This window comes from Phodopus roborovskii, unplaced genomic scaffold, assembly GCF_943737965.1.
Source record: "Phodopus roborovskii unplaced genomic scaffold, PHOROB, whole genome shotgun sequence".
Taxonomy (NCBI): domain Eukaryota; kingdom Metazoa; phylum Chordata; class Mammalia; order Rodentia; family Cricetidae; genus Phodopus; species Phodopus roborovskii.
The window spans coordinates 60,329,011-60,348,546 of NW_026126480.1; the positions used below are offsets into that span (position 1 = coordinate 60,329,011).

The 19,536-nt window shown below is 38.3% G+C and overlaps 2 protein-coding genes and 1 pseudogene across 2 annotated transcripts; 2 read left to right on the forward strand and 1 right to left on the reverse strand.

Moving 5' to 3' along the window:
• The first annotated feature begins 2,861 nt into the window (after positions 1-2,861).
• On the forward strand, positions 2,862-3,848 carry LOC127227773 (olfactory receptor 1S1). The gene has a single exon (XM_051192113.1). It carries the CDS (start codon positions 2,862-2,864, stop codon positions 3,846-3,848), a length of 987 nt encoding a protein of 328 aa, XP_051048070.1.
• A 3,039-nt stretch (positions 3,849-6,887) lies between these two features.
• Positions 6,888-9,759, forward strand: LOC127227869 (E3 ubiquitin-protein ligase RNF187-like; annotated as a pseudogene).
• A 5,971-nt stretch (positions 9,760-15,730) lies between these two features.
• On the reverse strand, positions 15,731-16,672 carry LOC127227774 (olfactory receptor 9Q2). Its single transcript, XM_051192115.1, has one exon. The coding sequence runs from the start codon at positions 16,670-16,672 to the stop codon at positions 15,731-15,733; it is 942 nt and encodes a 313-aa protein (XP_051048072.1).
• Between the last annotated feature and the right edge of the window lie 2,864 nt (positions 16,673-19,536).

Here is a 19,536-nt window from a genome sequence, read left to right on the forward strand (position 1 = left end):
AGAGGGTCCGGATCTCTTCTATGAAGTCTCTACATCTTGACTTTCCCTACTATATCTCCCAAAATCTTCCTTGTCTCCTTGTCCCATCCATCTTGCTTTCCTATTTGGCGAACAGGGATTTATTCATTAACCAATAAGAGAAACATATTTACAGGATGACATTTCCTATCATCTCCTCTTTTCTGTCTGAATAAAAATAGGGGTTTTAACTTTACATAGTTAAATGTATAACAAAATAGTTATCAAATATGAACCACAGTTAAACATATTTAGTACATTATTAACATTTAGCAAGATTTAAAGAAACTATTTCATCATCTATCCTATTTTTGTCATTCTGAACTCTTATATGTAACTTGTCTTTAATCCTAACTAAAGAAAGCTATAACCTATCTGTCTTCAACTCCATCAAAGACCACAGAAGGATAGTATATAAACTCTAGAAATGACAGAGACAACTCGCTGCTGGGAGTTCTTTTGTAATATTCCATCTTCAGCCCATAGGCCATAGTGTGTCTGGCAGACTCTTCATCAAAGCAGGAAACTTTAAACTGTCCACTTGTCTTGGCAGTATGTCTGTCACTTTTCTCTGTGTCCTGAAGACTGTCCAGAAGACTCTTCCAATGAAGCAGGAACCCTGTAGCAATGTCCATCTTGTATCGGCAGTCACTTTCTTGGGGTCCTGCATGTCCAGTTTATACAGCATGAAGTCAAACAGTCCAGACAAGAGCAGTATCTTGCTCAAATGGCTACTCTTGCAATATTGGAAGTTTCTTCGATGTCCTTCTTTCTTCCTGACACAGGTGGTGTTGCCAGGAGCAGTTACGTATTGCTGTCAAGAAAAACTTTAAACCATTTTAAATGCCATATTTTCACAGTGTACAGTATACAGAAGTATTATTCCACGGCAGCCCAGCCCAATATCCACTGAACATATAAACTGTTGGAGCACATCAAGAAAACAACCATACAAATCCAAAATAGCAGGATCTCCATAACACAGGAAAATAAGATATCCAAGAGAAGCTCCAGTGAGAGCCTATTATTGGTAGTTTAACAGAAAGCAGAGGCCTCAAACCAGACCAATGACTCATAGCAATGAACATTTACAAGACATGTAAACTGTGTAATTCACCAAGCCACACTTGATTCTTCTAATTTTTTGTTGTTGTTCATTTTGGTTTATTGCTTTTATGTTTGCGTTGGTTCTTTCTTTGGTTTTTCTTTTAAATTTTGTTTTGTTTATGGGGGAGGTCACAAGGCAGAGGGTGGATTTGAGGGGACCAAGAGATAAGCCAGTTAAGAATGCATAATGTAAAACCCACAAAGAATTAAATAAAAGTTAAAAAATAAAAGGAGTTTAGTGTCTTAATGTGGTATTGAGACTCTTCTCTACTGCTGACATCCTTTCAACAATACAGGGACCTTGAATTCCTTCCATTATAAAGGTCATCTCATTGGAGGCATATCATTGATAAGGGAATACAATTCTCCAGGTATTGACTAAGTGTTCACATTTACCAGTTAGCATAAATGAACTATGAAAAGGATCTGAAAATACTTCTATACTAGTGGGAAAAAAAGCTACAGTCAACATTTCATTTTCTCTAAAGAGTAATGACCAATTCAATTACAAGAAGAACATCTCAGCATAGAATGAGGACTTGAAAACAAAACAAAAAAACAGTTGTCTGTCTATTCCATTTACCTATGCAAACTATTATATCTAAATTACTGTTTGTCTTGAAGGAAACACTTCAGGGGATGTTGTCCCTGAGGACTTGGGAGGAGCTAAATATCCCATGTGAGTCCAGCACCATGAAAGCATTAACTGAGAAGCACAGGAGGACTGCTTTCAGTATCCACTTCCACTGTCACAAATGCAACAGCAAAAACAACAACAACAACAACAACAAAAAACCAAACAGAAAACCCTTCAGATATTCTTTTTAACTTTCATTCACAGGTGAGCATCTTACAAGTTAACTTTGGTCTTAACTATCAAGAAAGCTACAATGGGGATTTAGAACAGATTGTGCAAGAATGTTGATAGCTGAAAGAGGTAAAATAGGAAGTTGAGGTTAAAGTTAGACACCCAAAATCATACAAATTCCCATTCTAGAAAAAAACCCAAACCACCCCAGGACCTATAAGCATATGACCTTCTCAGGCTTGTCTCTATATCAGGTGCAGATCATTGCCCAGCTTTTTACCTCATTTGAGTTTTCTCATGCAGTTTCATTTTGCATTTTTTCCTGTCTAACTTGCAAGCTATGTTTTTCCAAATTTAGAAGTTCTTAGACATCCTTCTCTTCCTAATACCGTTCAGTTTTCCAGGATGTCAGTGGCTATGGTTTACTGTCTCTTCTCCAGAGAAAGAACCATTTGAGAGACAGCAACTTAAAGAGGGACATAAAAGAGAGAGGGGAGAGACAGATAAAGGAGGTGAGTAATGCTAAAGTTCTACCAGGAGAGAAGAAAAACAGACATCAATGTATCAAAAGTAAAATAAATAAATAAATAAATAAATAAATAAATAAATAAATAAATAAATAAACTTGTCTAATCTTCCCTGTGTCTGGGTGACAACTTGTAAGCTGAAAATAAATTTTGACCACTTGTGGTCTAATGATTCGATGATTTTAAAAGTCCAATTTTAAAATTTCACACACATCCCTTAAAGAATACAGTGAGGATTTTTCTTAGTCTCTGCACTGCTCAGATAAGGAGCCTTTCTACTTAAGCAAAGAAAGAAGTTCATCATCCTTCAGCATCAAGGAAGTAACACCCATAAACTAGCTGCAAGTAAATGATACCATTTGGATCGTTGTATGCTTGCTTGTTTGCCTTTGAAGTTTATGATGGCTTTATATATTTTTTTTCTTCAGATTAATGGAAATATGAACCAAGGAAATCAAACCACCATCTATGAATTCATCCTCCTTGGTCTCTCCAACCAGGTTGAGAAGGAAAAACTCATCTTTGTGCTTTTTCTGAGTATGTACCTGGTCACAGTAGTTGGAAATGGGTTAATAATTTTGGCCATTGGTTTGGATATACATCTTCACACACCCATGTATCTCTTCCTTGCCAACCTATCCTTTGCTGATATTTCTTCCTCTTCCACCTCAGTCCCCAAAATGCTAATGAATATTCAGACCAAGAGTCAATCCATCTCCTATGAGGAATGCATCACACAAATGTACTTTTCTATTGTATTTGTTGTCGTTGATAATTTTCTCTTGGGGGTCATGGCTTATGACCGATTTGTGGCTATTTGTCACCCTCTGAATTATACAATCATCATGCACTCCAGGTTCTGTGTTTTGCTCACTGTCTGCCCATGGTTTCTCAGCAATATTGTTGCCCTGACACATACTCTTCTAGCTAGTCAATTGGTTTTCTGCAACCAAAACACCATTCCACACTTCTTCTGTGACTTGGCCCCTCTGCTCAAACTTTCCTGCTCAGATGCAATGATCAATGAACTTGTGAAATTTATTGTGGGCTTATCAGTCATCACCTTTCCCTTTGCCCTTATCCTCTTCTCCTATGTCTGCATCATCAGGGATGTACTGAGAATTTCATCCAGAGAGGGAAAATGGAAGGCCTTCTCTACCTGTGGTTCTCACCTGACAGTTGTAATACTCTTCTATGGGACTATTGTAGGGGTTTACTTTTTCCCTTCATCCACTCACCCTGAGGACACAGACAAGATTGGTGCAGTACTCTTCACTGTGGTGACACCCATGATGAACCCCTTCATCTATAGCCTGAGGAATAAGGACATGAAAGGTGCCCTGAGAAAGCTCATTAATGAAAAACATTTCTTCCCTTTGGTATCATAACCATCTGAACTCTTTTGATCTGCATGACTAGGTGAATAAAAGAGCCAAGAATTTGTAGGATAGTTATGATGAGTCAACTTTCAGTGAACCTCTTTTGTATCTGCCAAATTGTCTCCTACTCCAATCTCTGAGGTGTGGTTACCTTTAAAACAGTTGTAGTATTATATATCTTATCCTTATCTACATGGTAAGTCACAATAGAAATATAAACTTCACTACAATGCATACTAGTGTAAATTTTGGTAATTGTTTGCTATTTGCATATGTTGTCTTACATTGGAAGCTTCATAACTACAGATGTATCTTTTGTAATATTCCACTTATTCCACACCTGAGATATGCATGATTAAAAGAGGACAGTGAATGAAGTTGGTTGCACAGGGAAGGTAGAAAATCTGGGAGGACTTGGGGGAGGGGAAAGAATATGATTAAACTATACTGGAAGGAAACTTAAAAGCTAAAATTGAGTAAATAAATTATTTTTGTTTCATATTTCAAGAATGGTTATTTCATAATTCTAAAAATTCAGTCACTACACATAGAGAGAAGGAGTAAATAAATTTTAAAAATAAAAATTAAAAAGAATGATAGAGGGTTGACCAAATCAAGCCAGAGACACTCGGGTCAGGATTTCCTTGGGTATTCCTTTATCCCTGCTAGTCATATATGTACTTTAAACTATGCGTTTTCTGGTATAGGTGCACCTCAGTAAAGATAGGTTTGTCATAAGTTTGGTTTCTTATAAATGGAAATTAATTGCAGTGTAGATTTAACCAAAGTTCAAACTGTTAAACATTTGTCAGGCTGAAAGAAATTTTAAGAAAGATTTTATCATTATCATCCAAGTCTCACATGTGTCAACAATTCAACCTGTCTAAGAGCCAGGTACTTTTATTTTATGATTGGTTGTCTAGGGACTGTGATTTAAATTGGTTTGTATTCCAATGAGCCTGTCCTACTATTCTATATTTCCTGACATATAGATTCTGTGCAAGATTAGAAACTATGCTCTATTTGTAGAAAGTCAAAAGTTATGAAAAGACTAATTTGATTAGTAATGAATTTGCATGTTATGGGTTTGCCTAAAAATGTGAAATTGAAAGATATAGTTTTACAAATTCCCATAATGACCTTGAAAAATTCTCATGCAGAAAAGAACTGGATAAGTCTAAATAATTGTATTTGCCTGAATCATTCTTCAACTCATCATTTTCAACAAACATCCAAGAGTGTTTTATTTACCAGTCTTTACATTTGTCCTTGGAACTAATAGAAAGAATATCCTACTGTAGCATTGTATTAACAAACAAAACAGAAAAAGCAAATATAATTTTATTTAATTTTAACACCAATAAGAAAAGGTAACATTTGGTCCATTACTAAGGTCATTAATCAAGGAAACATAAATAGTGTATAAAGTTTGCATTTAATCCTATTATAGTCTACTGTGCTAGCCATGCTGAGGAAAATATATCTGTGCTTTATAAACACATCACAAATAACCTCTGTCATCTGACTATAATTAACACAAATGTAAGAGAAGACCCCCCCAGAAAAAAAATTGCAGAACAATTTCACCTTGGACAGTAATGACCAATAAAACTAGATTGTGAAATATCAGAAATATTTTTGTGAGGATAAACAAAGTATGACAAATGTTCTCTTCTTGTGTCTTATGTTAAAATAATAAGACAAATCATAAGCTCATTCTCCAGTGGATGGCTATACACATAGTCAAATGGACAACACTAATTGGATTCAGTGAGTTATTGATAGTAAATAGATAAATAAAAAGGAGACATGAAGCTGGGAGATAGATGAGTTGGTAGGATATAGTAGTAGATGGATGGGATAAAATACATTGTATAAATGTATAAAACTTTAAAAGAATAAAAAAATTTAAAAAGAAATTAAACTTTTATCTGCTAGCATTCCAACTATCTGCCAAGTAGTTGCTCAATTTCCACATCTAATTCAAGTAAAAATATGTCAGAATAGGCTTTAGAGACGATGTAAACATCTCATACTTCTTTCCTCATATTTTCTCTTGTGCTTGTGTCTCTCTATTTTATTTGAAAAGCTCATACATGTGTATAATGTGTCATGATTACTACCCTCAATTAGCTCCTGCAAACTCTCCCACTTGTCAACATAACTCCATGCAAACTTTATGCACATTTTAGTAGCCTATTGAATATCCTTAGTGAAGCCCATATGAACATGAGTGCTGTTAAATGGAGTCCCACAGAAATACTCAATTAGAGGAGATTTCATATGGTATACATTCACCCTGTGTTAAGCAGATGTTAAATTTATTGGCAGCTCAGAACAGAACTATTCTCTAAGACTGGAAAGATTTGGCAACAGCAATATAGGAAACTGGTCTTCAGTTACATGGCAAACATGGTGAAAAGAGGAAGCTAGGGTCATAGAACAAGAAAATAGGGCTAGAGGTATTAATACTTCCAAAAGATCAGTTGCTATGTGAAGGACGATATGTTAAGTTACAAAGGCAGCTTGAGTTTGGTGATCACACCTTGGTGCTGTGTCATTTAGCAGCTTTAAATGCTTGGAATAAGAGTTACAAGTCAGTCCTTTACTAAAATTATACAAGGTACAAAAGAAATCTTCAATGATTCTCTCTCTCCCTCTCTCTCTTTTGCAAAAAAAAAATGACTACAGTTCTAAATAAATACTATCAGAAGTCAAACAAATTTTGATAGAATCCTGTGCTTTGTAAGTACTAATTCAGAATGTAAATGGATGATTAAAGGCAAGACCAGCACCAATAGGTGAATGGATTAGAAATATAGCAGAAATTGGATCTCATGATACTACTGTGGTAAGTGAAGTAATTTTTAAATGTTTTAAGAAACATCAAAATGTCAGGTGCTATAATTGTGATAAGCAATGTCATTTAAAAAGATATTTTAGGCAAGGCATTCCAAGTAACAGTGCTCTTTTTCTAGAGATAATGAAAATGGAAGGCACCAGCATTTTGAAAAATACAGAAGGTGGGTAAAGGCTGGCATTGTGCTAATGAATGCAGATCAAGGAGAGACAGGCAAGGTAACCCTTTGCCATCAGGAAGACCCTAAAGTGCCTCCCACAGATCTTGATATCAAATATGATTCAGTCATTCCCTGTTAGCATAAGAGAAACTCATTCACAGAGCAATGAAAATATTTAATGCCTATTGTTGGAAATAATCCTGCTCTGAATGTAATTAAGGATAGAACAGCTTCAGTATATAAAACAGAAGTTCAGGAGAGAAAAGAAAACATGTTTTTCACTTGTTTGGTTGGCTGGTTGGTTTGGTTTTTGTTTGTTTGTTTGTTTGTTTGTTTTTGTTTTTTGTTTTTTGGGGTTTTTTTGTTGTTTTTTGTTCTTTGTTTGCTTGTTTTGCAAACTGCTATAAACTATCAAAGGCCTAAACTAAAAATACAAATAAATGGTGTTGCAATTAAGGTTCATTTGAAAGAGGATCAGATGTAACAATACTTTCACCAAAATATTGGCTTCCAGATTGACCTCTTAAGAAGGTAAATATTCAGTTTCTAGGGATTGAAACTTTATTATGGCCAAAACAAAGTGCAAGATGAGTCAAATGTATAGGGCCAGAGGGAAAATGTGGGAAGTAAAAGCCATATGAAACTAATATACCTATGAATTTATGGGGATCTGATTTGTTGCAGGAATGGAAAAAACAGATTAATAGTCCTCCAAACTCAGAAACAAACCATAAAATAAAGAATGCTTCTGAGAAAAATATTAAAAGATATTAACAAAAGCAGTCACAGATCATTCAGGTTCTTCATAAACAGGACACAGCAACTGATGGTCTTTCAAAGGTACCAACCTTTAAAATGGCTAGCTAAATACCTGGGGTGGGGGAAACAATGCCCTTTGACATCAGAAAAATTACAGCCACTAAAACATCCATTATAGGAGCATCTAAATGCCCAACATATTGAAGATTTGACCAGTCCTTATAATTCTCCTTAATTTGTCATTAAAATTAAATCTGGAAAATGGAGAACATTACGAGATTCAAGAGCCATAAATAAGGTGAGTCATCCAATGGGCTCTTTAGAGCCTGGAATTTTTTAACCTTTATTACACTAACTTAAATGACTACTTTTAACTATGCCTTTACAAAAAGAGCATAGAGAAAAATTTGCCTACACAGTGCCTATTTATAATAATGTTAAACTTTTAAAAAGGGTATCAGTGAAAAATTTTCTCAACAAGGACTGTTAAACATCCCCACCTTGTGTCAATATTTTATACAACACAGCAACCATTAGAAAAAATTATAAACAGTTTCCTCAAACTAAAATTTATCATTATACAGATGATAGCTTACCAGCTCATTTGGATGCAGATACCTTAAGACAAAGATTTGATGAAGTAAAAAGAATTTTGCCTTGCTGGGGATTACAACTGTATCCTGAAAAAAATACAAAGAGGAGATTCTATCAATTATCTAAGATATAAGATAGATTGACAGAATATTGGACCACAGTAAGTACAAACCAGGAGAGATCAACTACGAACTCTTAATGATTTTCAAAGATTACTGGAATGTATTAACTGGCTACAGGCCACAATTTGATTAAACTCAAGAGCTAAGTAGTATATGTCAAATCTCACAAGGGGATAAGGACTGAAATAGTTCATAAAAATTATCAGCTGAGACTGAGAGTGAATTGGGTCTGGAAGAAAAGAAATAACGGGATGCATTTGTAATTGCTTCAGTCCAGAGCTTGACTGCATTTTAGTTCTTCGGCCTTTTACTCATTCTCCCAAGGGGATTTTTATGCAAATAGAAGATAGTATTTAGAATGGATCCATTTATCACACAAGCCAAGTTAAAAAAAATCAAATACTTATGTAGAAAAGTTGATTCTAACAGATCCTAAAAGTTGATTCTAAATTGATTCTAACAGAAAAAAAAAAATGTGACTTCATTACTAGCAGAAATAGATACAGCAGAAATACTGGTACCTTTTACTAATGCTGAAATTCTGGGAAACATTACCAACAAATATACCAAAAGGAAGAGATGTCAGTTTCTAAAAAGAACTAATGAGGTCATCCCTCATTTAGTAAAAAGGGCATACATTTGTGGAGCCTTAATAATTTACAATGATGCAAATAAAACAGGAAAGGCAGGTTAAAGTAGGCGTTGGTGCTGTCCGGGTCTGAGACATCGACTGAGGTTTATCAGCTTTGCTCTCTGGCCCATTCCAGGCCCTTCTGCCCCTCGTTGGCGCTGCCACCCGCTGCCCTGGCGCTCCGTAGGCCCTGGTGAAGCAAGCCATCTGCTCCTTGTGCCAGCTCGCACCTCGCCAGTGGGTGGGCGCCACGTTTCTGCCAGGAATTCATGGTGCGCTTCTGGGAGGTGGAGGACCGTCCCTTCCCATGCCTTGAGTGTGCTGAAGACTGCTGGCAGCGTGCAGTGGAGCCCGGTGACCCTCCACTCAGCCACCGCCTCCTGGCACTCGAGGAGGCAGCTGCACACCCGACGGCCCTGCCCGGGCCCGGAGCCACCCAAGTGGGAGCCGCGGTGGAGGAAGGCGATGAGCAGCAAGGAGAACAGGGGGTCCGTGGAAGTTATGAGGAAGGACTTAAATGATGCCCGTGATCTGCATGGTCAGGCAGAATCAGCGGCTGCTGTGTGGAAGGGACATGTTATGGACCAAAGAAAGAAGGCCCTGACTACAAGAAGCTTCGGGCCTTCTTCGTGGAAGAGGAGGAACACTTTCTGCAAGAGGCTGAGAAGGATGAGGGTCCTTCAGAGGATGATGAGCAGGCTGACCCGGCATAACCCTTCCGGTCCCTACTGCAGGCAGTGTCAGAGCTGGAGAAGAAGCACGGGAACCTGTGCCTTAGCATGCTTCTGCAGTGATGAAGTTTGTGCAGCAGGCTGGTCCCCTGGAGCATGAGACAGAAGGAATCACCTTCACAGCTAGCCTGCAGCACCCCTACCTACATCTCTCAGGCCTCCCTGCATGGCACTACCCTTCATCCTGGACAGGTCCCCATATCTGTCAACACTGATAACATTGGCCTAGGTGAAGTATCAAAGGTGCCCTGCTTTCAGTCATCCACATAGTTCCATTTCTCAACAGTGTTTTTAGTTTTCTTTGGGGCATGAATGTGCTCAGGCCTGTACCTGTCCCTAGTAGAGACCAGTCCTTGGATTTCCTTCCCAGTATATCCCAACTCTGCCTGAGACCACATGGCAGCTCAGAAGCCCCTGCTTGTTTAGCCATGGCACAGGGCCTAGTGTGACAACGTCACTCTAGCATCCAGGAATCAAATTTTGCACCTTTCCCATTGGTGCCCTTGACAGGTTTGGCTCACCAGACATCTCTCAGCAAGGCTTTGGGGGATACCAGTTACACTCAGCCTGTTTTAGTGCCAGAGAATAGAGATGCAGGAGGCCCTGGGGTCTGGCTGGGACCCCACTCTTGATGGTGGTGGGGGGAAGCATTCTCCATCCTCCAGAGGCTGCCCCTTCCCTTTGGGTCTTGCTGTGCCAGATCCTGGGAGTTGTCTTCTGCTTTGCTTTCCTAGCCTCTTTCCTTCTAGCTTGTGCTCCTGGGGTGTCACCGTCATCCTCAAAGTGCTCCCTATGGTTACCAAGCTCTCATAAAAGGTACCTTCTTCCCTGCAGAATAGCAGCAGGGGTGGCATCTCCAAGCCACCTGGTGCTTCACTTCGATGTACTTTTGGCTTTTTCTCACCTAATATTTTCTCCAGTAGGTGAATTTCACAAAACTTGTGGTGAATGGTAGAGTGGTTGCCTGCAGCATTGTGTGTACAGATTAACTAGTCCAAGAAACAAATCCCATCAGAAAAGAAAGAACAGGTCAGGGGCCTAGTAGGTTTAGGGGTAGTGATGTTTTGTCCTCAGAAGGCCCTGGCCTTGGGTGTAATGACTGGCTCCAACTTGATTCCCAAGTGGGCTGGGTACTCAGTGCTGAATAAAATGTTAGTTGGAGTCAGTCTTGTAGGTCTCTGGACATAGGTTTTCTCTTCAGATCTATAATAGCTCACTCTTTATGGGCTCTCTCTCTCTCTCTCTGTATCTCTGTCTCTCTGTCTCTCTCTGTCTCTCTCTCTCTCTGTCTGTCTCTCTCAATTCTTGTCTATTCCTCCCCGACTCAATCTTCCTGGCCCCACATGCTTTCCTATCCTCCCCTTCCCTTTCTCCCAGTTCCCTCTCCACTCACTGCCCCCCCACTCCCTAAATGCTCAGAAGATCTTGTCCCTTTCCCCTTCTCTGAGGGACCTTATATTAATTTCTTAGAATCCTCCTTGTATCCTAGTTTCTCTGGTGGTGTGAATTATAGGCTAGTGATCCTTTGCTCTATGTCTAAAATCCATATATGAGTGAGTACATACCATGTTCCTCTTTTTGTGACTAAGTTACCTCATTCAGGATGGTTTCTTCAAGTGCCATCCACTAGCCTACAGATTTCAAGATTCCATTGTTTTGTTTTGTTTTTTCCTCAGAGTATATTCCATTGTGTAAATGTGCAACATCTTCTTTATCCATTCTTCAGTTGAGGGGAATCTAGGTTGCTTCCAGGTTCTTGCTATTACAAATAATACTGTTATGAACATAGTTGAACATATGTCTTTGTTGTATGGATGTGGATCATTTGGGTATGTGCCTAAGAGGGGGGATTGCCAGGTCCTGTGGTAGACTGATTTGCATTTTCCTGAGAAACTACCATACTGTACAAGTTTGGACTCCCACCAGCAGTGGAAGAGTGTTCCCCTTTCTTCAAATCCTCTCGAGCCTAAGTTGCCATTGGTGTTTCTAATTTTAGCCATTCTGGCAGGAGGGAGATAGTATCTCCAAGTTGTTTTGATTTGCATTTCCCTGATAGCTAAGGATGTGGAGCACTTTCTTAAGTGTCTTTCAGCCTTTTTTATTTCCTCTATTGAGAATTCTCTATTCAGTTCTGTACCCCATTTTAATAGGGTTATTTGGTGTTTGTTGACTAGTTTCTTGGGTTCTTTGTATATTTTGGAGATCAGCGCTCTGTCAGATGTACGATTGGTGAAAATCTTTTCACAGTCTGTGGGCTGCCTTGTAGTCTTGTCAACTATGTCCTTTGCCTTACAGAAGCTTCTAAGTTTGAGGAGGTCCCATTTATTAATTGTCTATCTCCGTGTTTGTGCTACTGGAGTTATGTTCTTCACTGACCTGGAAAGGGTAATAATCAACTTCATGTGGAAAAACAAAAGACCCAGGATAGCCAAAACAACCTTGTACATTAAAAGAACTTCAGGAGGCATCACCATCCCTGACTTTAAGCTCTACTACAGAGCTATAGTCCTGAAAACAGACTGGTATTTGCACAAAAATAGACAAGTAGACCAATACCTGATTTTTGACAAAACAGTTAAAAGTATACAATGGGGGGAAAGAAAGCATCTTCAACAAATGGTGCTGGCACAATTGGATGATGGTGTGTATAAGGCTGCAGATAGACCCATGTCTATCGCCATGCACAAAACTCAAGTCCAAATGGATCAAAGGCCTGAATATAAATCCAGCCACATTGAACCTCTTAGAAGAGTAAGTAGGAGGTACCCTTGAAGAAATTGGTATAGGAGACCACTTCCTGAACATAATCTTTTGGCTTTTATTTGACTCTCTAAAATTTCTCTTAAGGTATCTCAAAACCTGTAAGATTATAAGAATATATATGTATATACATATATATGTACATATATATTCTTTCATGATATTAGTTGTCATATAGAGTACTAACTAATTGTAGAAATAAGCTTCATCTAGCTTCATGTATGTGTCCTCAGGTTTGAGTTTGAAGCAGGCAACTAAGGACTAAGTTTGTGTGACTCAGATGTACTTAATAGGTTGTGATGCTCAAACCTGTCAGAGATATGTTGCATGTGACATTTGAAACATTTAAGTTTTCTACAATAAACCATAACCATTCCTAATAGTAACCTTAGAGGTCCTCATGAAGATGATGGGGTCCTGTAATGATGGATCTACCTGTATTGTGGTAAAGCTCACTACTATGATAAATTACTACCAGGTTCTATACAAATAATGGACACTTTTGGGTTGACTGCTGTGTTCTACCTAGCCAGAATTGCCACTAATCTGTTGAATACCACTCAAAAAAATCAGTTTGGTCTGCATTTCCCTGATAGCTAAGGATGTTGAGTTCAACTGAGACTGACACTAAATTTTACAGAACTGTAAGCTTAAAAAGTACTTAATCTGAAGAATGTCAAATATAACCAAACTGGACATTGTGGAAAGCTTGGCAGAAATAGTTCCCTTTTGTGAACAGTTTAACTATATAGAATTAAAACCTTTCCTTTTTATTTAGACCAAAGGGGAAAATGTTGCAGGATATTTTATCATACTCTGAATCCCAGGATAACATTATTTACCAGAAAAAAACCTTCTTCTACTTGTGATCTATCATACATCTTTAATCCAAGAGACTGAATGTTGTAAGCAGAATTAAATGAATCCAACAATAGGTCAATAGGTGGAGCCAGCAACCAGTTCAAAGGAAGTGAGCATAGGATAATTAGAAAAAAAAATCAGAGTAAAAGGGAGTCAAGAGGACACAGAGAGAGATGCACAGGAAGTATAAGGGAGGGGCATTTTAGTTGGAAGAAGCTTGTTTGATATAGCATATGACAAGGAGGCTACTGGGATTTCTGTGGAGGAGCAAGGTCAGCTGAGTGCTTTTTCTGTCTCTGAAATATCAGGCATTCACCCCAGCACCTGGCTCCTGAATTGTCATTGGTAAACTTGAAAAATTGTGATTTTGTTGAAAACAACACGGAGGTCAGTAGTATAATTTAAATCCAGATATCATTAAAGAATACAAAATTGTGAAGTATTGAGAAAAAAAATGTAGCATGCATGAAGGTCAAAATCAATTAAGCTAGATTCTGAAAACCTGAGATCAGAACCTACCTCCTCTGCCACTTTCTTGGTACTTATTTTCTTCAAATCACATCAGACTTTTGGATCTTAGTTCCTTCTGTGCTTCGGGGCTCTTCTCCTTTGTTGAGTGGGATTGATACAACTGCTTTGGATCACCATTTTTAGGGGATTAATATAAATTACTCAGGTAAAGCTTTTAGCATAGTGCCCTACATGTGGTAGAGACACATTATTGCAATAATTAAGTAATTATTGAGTTTCTACTTTTGGAGGAAATATCCACATCCAAAGTGTGTTTGGGCCTTGGAGAAACTGTCCAAAATAATTCCAGAATTAGGAGACACCCTGATCCCTCTACCTACCAATATTAATTGTGATCAAGAAGCTGGGTAATAACTACAATAACATATTAAAAGTGGCAAAATATACTAAGAACTTTTCCATTCTTCTGGTATCCCAAAATGTTTCATGGCTGAATCTCTCTCACGCACACACACACACACACACACACACACACACAATAACACCTGGCCCAGGTAAGTGTACATGACACCCATTACAGAAAATCTTGTAGTCAGGGAATGTGTACGCAGCAATTGACAATTGAAGAAAAATAACATCAAGGATGCGCCCTGTGAGGTTACTCTTCCCCAATTCACATTGTTTATGTAATCTATAGAAAGACAGGAACAAAAGCTGATGCTAGTGTCCGTCATAATGAAATTCCCCCCCCATTCTTTCTGAAATGCATCCACCAAACACTCTCCTAAAATACTCATTATATGTCCTTACCATGAGAATTCTTAGCAAGCAGAAGAAACGAAGTAGCACTGACCACCAGATGAATTTCACACAAGTGGCTGGCCCTGAATAGCTTAAGCCATCTTTATTTATATTTCAAAAACAACCATGTTTTACCATGCCATTAAAATGTTTTCCCCAACATTAACTTCTGGCAAAAATAAATAAGCCAAATATGTTTTTCCCTATTTTATTTTACATCAAAACACCTTTAAACCAAAATCTTGTCTTTACATAACTAAAAGGTGATAAACATAGGCACATATTTTCAAGAATAACAATAGTGTTCTAAACAAAGCTTATTTACAGAAATAGGGTTGAATTGCCTCCAATCCTGCAATCTCTGAATCAAGACAGTTTCCAGACTTCAAAGTGACAGCTAACACTCCCAGACAAGAATCCTCTGAAGCATCAGATCCCAAAGAAATTTAGGGGAAATATTTGAGGAAAAAAACGGGGTTCCCAGGAGTGATCACATCTGTTTCATGTGAGACTGATATAATGACACTAAAAACCACCAAGAGAATCATCAGTATTATGGGACAGACAAGAGCATGAAGTCTGCACAGGTCCAGCAGTATTCTGTGCAGTTCTTACATCCACTAATCCTTGATGAGTGTGACTGTCTCTGTAGACTTTACCTCATCTGGAGACATGTTGAACAGGCACTCATATACAGGCCTGAAACTAGGCCACATGGCTCTATGAACTTCAAGAATATCACTTTATCAAATTATTTAACCCTCTTAGCTCTTAAAATAAACTAAGGACTAAAGAAGTTGCAAAACAAACGTCAACATTGAAATCTTAGAATCATTTATTCATGTGATAAATATGTACTGAATGTTTTCAATTTGGAGATTATTTGTGTTGAGCACAGGGAATGAAGAACTGTTCTTCATTCATTGACTATAGGTCAATATCAGACACATAAAGCATCCCATCTTTTAGATGATAGCAAGTAATATATAGAATAATAAATAAGTCAGAAAGTGGAGGTGGGAAGTTTGAGTCCAACTTTGAGTCTAAGGAAGCCTTCCAAAGTGAGTGATGTTTGAAAAAAAATAAAATAAACATAGAAGCAAGGAAAAATGTTGCTTAATAAAGGCCTTCCAGAAACAAATTAGGGCCTTCCAGAAATCTTTGATGTCAGAGATTTCATAAGGGCTTCTTTTACTTCTTTATTCCTTAAACTATAGATGAGTGGATTCAATAATGGGGTCACTACTGTATAAAACACAGATACAACTCTGTCCCCCTCAGAGGACTGGCCTGCATTATCTCTCAGGTACATGAAGATAAGGGTACCAAAGAAAAGAGCTACAGCAGTGAGGTGGGAGGTGCAGGTGGAGAATGTCTTGGCCCTGCCTCCAGCAGAGCGGATCTGCATGATGGCCACAATGATGAACAGATAGGACACAGAGATCACCACAATGCAAGCAGGCATGACAAAAATGGCAAAGAAAATAATCACCACTTCTTGGACGTAGCTGTCCCCGCACACAAGTTTTAACAAGGGAGGGAGGTCACAGAAAATGAAGTTGATCTCATTACTTCCACAAAAGGAGAGAGTAAAGGCTGTGACAGTCCGAACAAAACCACTAGAAAAACCAGCCACATATGCCCCAGTTACCAAGCCTACACGGGCTTTCTCTGTCATGATAGTGACATAAAGCAATGGTTGGCACACAGCCACATAGCGGTCATAGGCCATGATTGCCAAGAGATAGCAGTCAATAGAAGCAAAGAAGGTAAAAAGGAAGAACTGAACTGCACAACGAACTTGAGAGATGGTTGTGCCATGCTCCCATAGTACAGCCAGCATCTGGGGGACTATAACAGAGGAGTAGCAGATGTCCACAAAGGAAAGGTGGCTGAGGAAGAAATACATTGGGGTTTGAAGTCGACGGTTCTTCTGGATAAGGATGATCATTCCGGCATTCCCCAGCAGAGTAGAGAGGTAGAAACTCAAAAATAAAAGAAAGAGAGGGAGCCCCCACTCAGGATGCTCAGTAAATGCAGTCAGAAAGAACTCAGTCACGAATGTGTAATTCCTTCCAGCCATCCATCTAGAGCTTTACCTGTGAGGACTAAAACAAGATCCAAACAAGAGAAACTCACAAGAGAAAAATAAGTCATTTCAAGTTATAGAGTTCAAACTGATTCTCTGATATGTATTCTTCAACTACAACAAAGTTTATAGACCAAGAAAGACTTAGATAAATTCATAGCTCACTGTAGGACAAGATAATGTATTATGGATGTTCCTATTATAGTAGGAATAGGGAGTGAGTGGGTCTTGGACTGACAACCTAGATCTTGTATTTACAAATGTTCTCCAACTGAGTACTTTATGTTATATGTAGCACTTAAACTTTCTGCACCTCAATTCCTTCTTCTGTCAAAAGGCTAATATACCCATGTGCTTATTGGATGATATGCAGAGTAAAACAGATGCAAAAGGACACTGAAAAGCTGAAATCACTACATAGGCCTAGAGTTGCTTGTTTTTGTTTTTGTTTTGTTTTCTTTTTTTAATTTAAATTTGTAACAAGCTTGTTTTACATATCAATTCCAGTGCCTACACCCTCTTGTCTTCCCCTGTTCCCCTACCAACTCCAATCTCATCCCCTTTCTGCTTTCCAGGGAGGATGAAGCCTTCCATGGGGAGCCTTTGAAGTCTGTCAAATCATTTGGAGCAGAGCCCAGGCAGGGTCCAGTGTCTAGGCTGTGGGAGTATCCCTCTGTGTGGAATTGGCTCCCAAAGTCCACTGGTATACTAGGGATACTGATCCACTGCCAGAGGTCCCATAGATTTCCCAGTCCTCCCAACTAACACTGCATTTAGGAAATCTGGATCGGTCCTATGCTGTTTTCCCATGAGCTTCCCCCTTGTTCATGTCAGCTGTTTATGTGGGTTTCACCAGCCTGGTCTTGACCCCTTTGCTCATCATTCCTCCTTGTCTGCAACTGGATTCCAGAGTTCAGCTCAGTGTTTAGCTGTGGGTGTCTGCTTCTGCTTCTATCAGCTACTAGATGAAGGCTCTAGAATAACATATAAGGTAGTTATCAATCTCATTATCGGGGAAGGGCAGTTAAGGAAGCCTCTCCACTATTGCTTAGATTGTTAGTTGGAGTCATCCTTTTAGATCTCTGGACATTTCCCTAGTGCCAGATTTCTCTTAAAACCTATAATGGCTCTCTCATTATGATATCTCTTTTCTTGTTTACAAATTTAAATGTACATTTCTATTAGCTTTCTCTCATTTAATGTTTGATAGCCACTGTTACTACATGTAAGATTTTTTTTGTAATGAAATGTCATGTCAAATTTAATTTGTCTTTCAAGTGAAAGAATAGTGTAAAACACTAACAAATATTATCCTTCACCATAATTTCTTCTAGAAAAGTCATGCATATACATATTTCCTCCAAAGAAGAGCAATATAGCCCTGTCTTTGATGCTAGACACCAGAGGCCATGAATTCAAAATAGAGACTTTAGGGTTCCTACACTGTATTATCCCTAGAGTTTAAAGCATCAGCAAAGGTGTGTTTCTGTAGAATGCATAACTAAAAAGCCCTAGAGAAGTTCTATTCTTATATTTAGAAATCTTCTTAGTTCAATTATTAGCCTTGCAACCAAGATAACAAACATTAAATTTCTACAAATATCTAATAAAGCCCCATGATGATTGGTTGATTATTCTCAAAGCCTCTAGTGAAAGGAAGTTTAAAAATAAACAACATATATTTGAAAGGAAAATAAAACAAACTATTCTGAAACCTTGTAGTAATGAACACTAAAGAGGAAGTCTGAATGAATGGATTTTAACCTTCAAAACAGTCTACAACAAGGGTGTAAAGAGTAACTGTGGTGATTTGAACAACAAATGCTACTACAGCCATCCTAGTGATGAACTGATCTGTAGCGGTTGGCACCAAAAAAAAAAAAAAAAAAAAAAAAAAAAAAAAAAAAAAAGAACATAGATACACAAACTGTAAGTTGTCTTTACCTGAATTTTGCTGGCGCCTTTCTTCTTGGTGTGGCGTTTCTATGTGTGGTCTGCTGTTCCAGAAGGTTCCTACATCCACTTCACCATGCAGGAATGAAGGCAAGTCATATTTCCTTTGTTCCTTTAATTCCTTTGACATTTTTCTCCTTGATAAAAATGTAGCACTTTCTCATAGTCATAGTGCTGTGATTGAGATGGGTCATACCAAGTTCTTTTATGTTTTAACCTCACTGCAAGGAAGGGACATATCTTCCCTCTAAACATTACCAAATCAATATATCCTTGGCCTTAGTTTCCTGAGATTGATTCAGATTTCTGCTACAATAGTATGTCTTAGGGAACCAGCAAGTATCCCTAAGCCATCAGTTCTAAGCATTTTGAATATAAGAAGCTTGATGTGAAGTGCTGCAGTCTAATTAGCTCCTGGGGTGACTCTCCAGGGAAGGTGATTTTGTGACTTCCTAACAAGGTATCTAATATCTTTGAAAGTTGTTCTCTAATTTCAAACTCTCAAATTCCCATGACATGTCTTGCCAGCTCTCAGCACAGAGCTGGTTCCTAGACTTGTCTTCTTGCTTTGCACAGAAAGGAATATATTTTTGAAAGATATCACTTTGATGCCACTCTAACCAACTATGACTTGATCATAAATGATGCTGTTTCTTAAGAATGAGCTCTTGTTTGCCATAACCATGGCATATTGATATTTATAACTGTGAAATTTCATTGTTTAGTGAGTATGATCAAATCACATTATATACATATATAAAATGTCAGGGCATGTGTGGTGTGAACATCTTAATTTCAGATCTCATCTTAATTTCAGGAGGCAGAGGCAGGAAGACAGTTGGAAATTCAAGGCCACACATGGATACATGCACAAATTACATCAAGACCTTGGTTCAAGTGATTGA